This window comes from Protobothrops mucrosquamatus, unplaced genomic scaffold, assembly GCF_001527695.2.
Source record: "Protobothrops mucrosquamatus isolate PMUCROS unplaced genomic scaffold, P.Mucros_1.0 scaffold1075, whole genome shotgun sequence".
Taxonomy (NCBI): Eukaryota; Metazoa; Chordata; class Lepidosauria; order Squamata; family Viperidae; genus Protobothrops; species Protobothrops mucrosquamatus.
Window position 1 is genome coordinate 227,976 of NW_015387303.1, and position 5,124 is coordinate 233,099.

Here is a 5,124-nt window from a genome sequence, read left to right on the forward strand (position 1 = left end):
ATTTTCCAAGATGGAAATGCAGCAAAGGTGCCCATAGAACGAGGACTCCAAAGCATAGCTCATGAGAGCCACAACTCTTTTAGTCTCTCTCTCTCTCTCTCTCTCTCTCTCTCTCTCTCTCTCTCTCTCTCTCTCTCTCTCTCTCTCTCTCTCTCTCCCTCCCTCCCTCCCTCCCTCCCTCTCTCTCTCTCTCTCTCTCTCTCTCTCTCTCGTTTACAGTGCGGTGATGAAATACTTGCTTGGCATACAAAAAGTCCATGTTGAATGGACTACAACATAACAGCATGGCAATATTACAGAATATTAGAATTCTAAAAGCCAGGCGACTGTGAGTTCCAGTCCTGCCTTAGGTATGAAAGCGGCTGGCTGATTTTGGGCCAGTCACCAGGAGACGGTGATTTCTAGTCCTGCCTTAGGCATGAAAGCCGACGGGCTCTACTTTGGGCCAATCACAGGAGACAGAGAGCTTTAATCCCGCTTTAGGCATAAAAGCCAGCTAGGTGACTTTGGGCCAATCACCAGGAGAACGGTGAGTTCTAATCCTGCCTTAGGCATGAAAGCCAACTCACCTCACAGATGGATAAAATAGGAGGAAGAAGGAGTTTCGCATGTGTTCACTGCCTTTATTTATAAAAATAATAAAGGCGAGATATACATAAATATATATAAATAAAATAAAATTATTGTTCTGGGCTGCCAAAAACTTTATAGGGCTTCTGTGTGAAAATGAATCTGTTTCCTGTTTCTTGGGTGAGAGCTATAGAGTGCAAGTCTATCTCCAGGGCCTTTTCTTCTTCTTTTTTTGCCACTAATCTTTAGCACTGGCCAGTTATGGCTGAGCGGTTGTTCTCCTTTAGCTTCTGAGATCATTTTTGGAAGCTCCTGTTGATTTTGGCTGGTTTCTTTTCTACCGGAAACAAAAAATTGACTGAGCGTTGTGAAACTGTCCAGGTCACTTTGGATCAATGTCGTATTTTCCAAATTTATGTATTTACGGCATCCCATTTCACTTTCCTTAGTGAATGCCACAACTAGACATTGTATATATCCTTGTGGTCTACCTATGAACTCGACTAACTCTCACCCTAATCACACTAAAAATTAAAACTTTCACAATAACCACTAAGCCAAAAAAACCAACCTCTTTTAAACTCCAAACGAACAACATTACCCATCAGTTAGAAACATACATTTGCTGCGTATTTCCCCCAATATATGAATTTGGTGTACACACCCACCAGTTTTTTGTGGATGCTTTCCCTGAATTTATGCTTTTCCCCCCCTTTTTTCCTTTTTTTTTCCCTTTTCCCTTTTTCTTAATATGCATATTTGGGATGGTTTGTTGGAATTCACATTGTGGAAAAGGTAGAATTCAAATCACCCTGATGTTCAACAGGGAGGAATCCAGGAATTTTTATAACAGTTGTGATGGAACAAATTAATTTCCCTTCCTCAGTCTGAACTGAACTGAACTGAACTGAATTGCTCCCTGTTTGGGTTTTGGTGGACAGAATGAAAAGATGATTTGTGCCATTATTGAGGCAGATGTCTACAAGGTTTTGGTGATTCCAATTGCAAAACTGTTTTGATGTTTATCATGACGTATACTACAAAAGCACATATATCTATTTTTAAAGAAATGGAACGTAATCAGAGACATTTCATATCATCTGAAAATTCTCTGAGCTGCTCAACTGTAGTTCAAAAACTCTTGTCCTGGATCCCACAAGTTTTACAAAGATGGGGGTGGAATGGGGGGAGGTGAGGAGGACTTCTTCCAGAAGATTGGAGAGATGCTGTTCTGAGACCAGTTTCTATAGCTGCAAAATTATGCTTTTCTAACAAAAAAGAAAGTACTGCCTGAAGACAGAGGATCTTCCAGATTCAGTGAGATTAGAGTGACGTCCTATTTAATTTCTGAGCATGGTTTCAGAGAACCTTCCAGAACTAAGTCACAGCTATTGAAAAACTGGATAGGATACTAGGGTACAACTTATCTCTTGTATTTCAAAGCAAGGTTATCACCAATCCATGGCCATTCAGAAATTCAAGGAGGTCACATAATATGGTAGCCCACAGAACACAAGAAACGTCCGGTTAGTTAGGTGATTGATAGCTAATTCATTGCTCTCTATTTTGACTGGTAGAACCTACTCAAGATTTTAGGCAGGATATTTACTATACTTAAAGAGTTGTTTGGGATTCTTACCCCAGATAACGCAAGAACTCAGTCAGCATGTGAAAGCCCATCTTTGAACTACAATTATCTAGAGAGCTTTTGACTATTTTGTGTGTATAATGTGTACAGGCTTTACATTTAGGAATGGAGAACTTGAGTTTTCCACCAGAGTTGGTTCAAAGAATTAATTCAAAGATAACAATCACTTATTTCAACTGAATCTTCTAGCTGAGTCTCCAAATTGAGTCTGTGAATCAAATCGAATTGGGTGCTTCTAAATCCATTTGAGCATTTAATGCATGTTTCTGCATACACAGGAAGATTGTTTTCCAGATCCAATTGAAGGCTCAGTTGGGATCAAGGTTGTTTTGCACCCTTCTGATTTCCAGATGTTTCAACAGCTGAAGACTTAGTCAATGTGGCCAGTGATAGGAGTTGATGAAGCCTGTGGCCAAATTAGACTTGGAGAACAACAAGGGCTACATTCTTGGGTTAAGCAGATCATTGTTAGTCTTTGTTGATGGAATCCACAAAACATATGGTAATTCCCACATTAGCCTGTGAAACATTTATCTTAGTTATCAAGGGAATCTGACTTCTTTATGCCAACTGCATTTATTAATGTGTGGGAGGAATATGAAAGAATATTAATTGTTGGTTAAGTGATTTGTTTTCCTTGTGGGTATGAATCGAATTTTAAGAAAGAAAAAATATTTTTTTTTATCTTAGTCCAAATATGATTAAACATTGAAATCTATAGTTAATGAATGCATTTAACTGATTAAAATAGAAGTGTGCAATTTGTTTTAGGATTGGACACCATTTGGATTTTGACAGACTTTCTGAAACATTAAACATTTGTTGCATATTATGGATTTTTTTGTGTGCCTGGATGATACACACATACAAATTAGGCATGTTTGGTGTAGTGGTGAAGCTGCTGATCTACAAACCAGGAGCCAGTAAGTTTTAGTCTCATTTTAAGCATGAAAACCAGCTAGGTGACTCACCAGGAGATGGGAAGTTCTAGTCCCACCTTAGGCATGAAAGCTGACTGGGTAACTTTGGGCCAATCACCTGGAGACTGGGAGTTCTGGTTCCTACCTTAGGCATGAAAACTGGCAGGGTGACTTTGGACCAATCACCTGGAGACTGGGAGTTCTAGTCCCACGTTAGGCATGAAAGCTGGCAGGGTGACTTGGACCAATCACCTGGAGACTGGGAGTTCTAGTCCCACGTTAGGCATGAAAGCTGGCAGGGTGACTTGGACCAATCACCTGGAGACTGGGAGTTCTAGTCCCACGTTAGGCATGAAAGCTGGCAGGGTGACTTGGACAAATCACCTGGAGACTGGGAGTTCTAGTCCCACGTTAGGCATGAAAGCTGGCAGGGTGACTTTGGGCCCGTCCCTCTCTCTCAGCCTAACCCACCTCCTAGAGTTGTTGTGATGGAGAAAACGGAAAGAGGAAGGAATTCACTATCTTGAGTTTCTTATAAAACAATAAAGGCAGGATAAAAATCTAATTCATACAGTCTCAACTTTCTACTCAGGCAGGCAGGCAGGCAGGCAAAAGTAACTGCTCCATTGCAGGAATCGTCAGCCAACCAATGGTGTCCTTTAGAAGTAAAACTAAACCCCGGCCCTACTGTGCAAAATGTATTGAGGAATACATTAAGGAGCCTGGCTTGGGAAAGAGAGCAGATGTTTAGCTCAGGTACAGCGGCTCCCAGCTCAAAAAAAACCAAAAACGGTCAGTCTTCATCCCAAAGAAAGCCAAGCAAGGGTTTTTTGTCCAGTTCTCTGTCTTTTGTCTGCTGAGAAAATCATGGAAATGTCACCTCCTCTGTGTTGATCTTTGCTCCTTCCTGCCCCTTGGGCTTCTTCTCCTCCTTTCCCTTTGGGTTCGCTGCTGCCTGTGCTTGTTGGCCGTTACTTCCGTGGGAAACATTTTCTGGGGAGGGAGGGGGGACAATGACTGGGGCTGTCTGTTCAGCTGTTGAAGAGGCAGGGGGCTGGAAGCCTCGGCTCTCCGTTCTGTTCCAGGCGTTTGTGGTTTGTTGGAGAGGAAGATGTGCATCCTGGATGGCCCGGGTTACCGAGCACTGCGGGGTGCGGGGATGATCAGGTCTGTTTTCACACTCCAGGGACCAGAGCTGCATTTGGACAACATTGTCATTACAGCATAAAGGCCGCAGGTGGCTGCGCAACCCTTCTTCTTTCTCTCTCTGTATTGATCATAGAGCACTTTCTCTGCTGTGGCTCTCTGCCTCTCTGGTCTGTGCAAATACTTGTCAAGGCCTTTGGAAGGCAAGATAATTGGCTTCTGAAAATTGAATCACATCTGTCCTTCTGAGCTTGCAACACGATCAGTCTTCCCCACAAGCAGCTGCTTCTTTTACACTTATTTATTCTAAAAAGCAGAAGCTAGTGTTGGTGCCTACTGTATGTACAGGAGCTAGAGGGAGGGAGGGAGGGTGGGTGGGTGGAAGGAAAGAAGGAAGGAAGGAAAGGAAGGAAGGAAGGAAGGAAGGAAGGAAGGAAGGAAGGAAGGAAGGAAGGAAAGTATGTTAAAGTAATTAAAGTGCAGGACTAGGGACAGAGGGACCCAGGTTTTAGGCATGGAAGCTAGTTAAATGACTTTGGGTTGGTCACTCCTTCTTAGCCCAAGAGAAATGTGATCAAGGTATTGGACTTAGAGCAGGGTCTAGTCTTCAGTTAGGCACATAAACAAGGTTATAGTCTTCAGTTAGGCGCATAATAGGCAGAGAGACTAGTCTAGTCACTCTTTCAAACCTAGACTGAAAAGTAAAAAAAAAAAAAAAAGTATATGTATCAACCCATACTGGACTAGTACAGTAAATTAGAGTTTATTTCCTTGAACGAAGAGGGCTTCTTCGTGCAGTGAATTGAGTCTGTCTGTCTGTCTGTCTGTCTGTCTGTCTGT

The 5,124-nt window shown here is 42.3% G+C and overlaps 1 protein-coding gene across 1 annotated transcript in view; it reads left to right on the plus strand.

The window, feature by feature from the left end:
- The first annotated feature begins 3,095 nt into the window (after positions 1 to 3,095).
- The window catches only part of ETS1 (ETS proto-oncogene 1, transcription factor), a 71,817-nt gene continuing 69,788 nt past the window's right edge, over positions 3,096 to 5,124 (plus strand). Inside the window, exon 1 of the mRNA XM_015820135.1 lies at positions 3,096 to 3,141. Coding sequence (XP_015675621.1) covers positions 3,096 to 3,141 — 46 coding nt within the window. The remainder of the gene's footprint in view (positions 3,142 to 5,124) is intronic.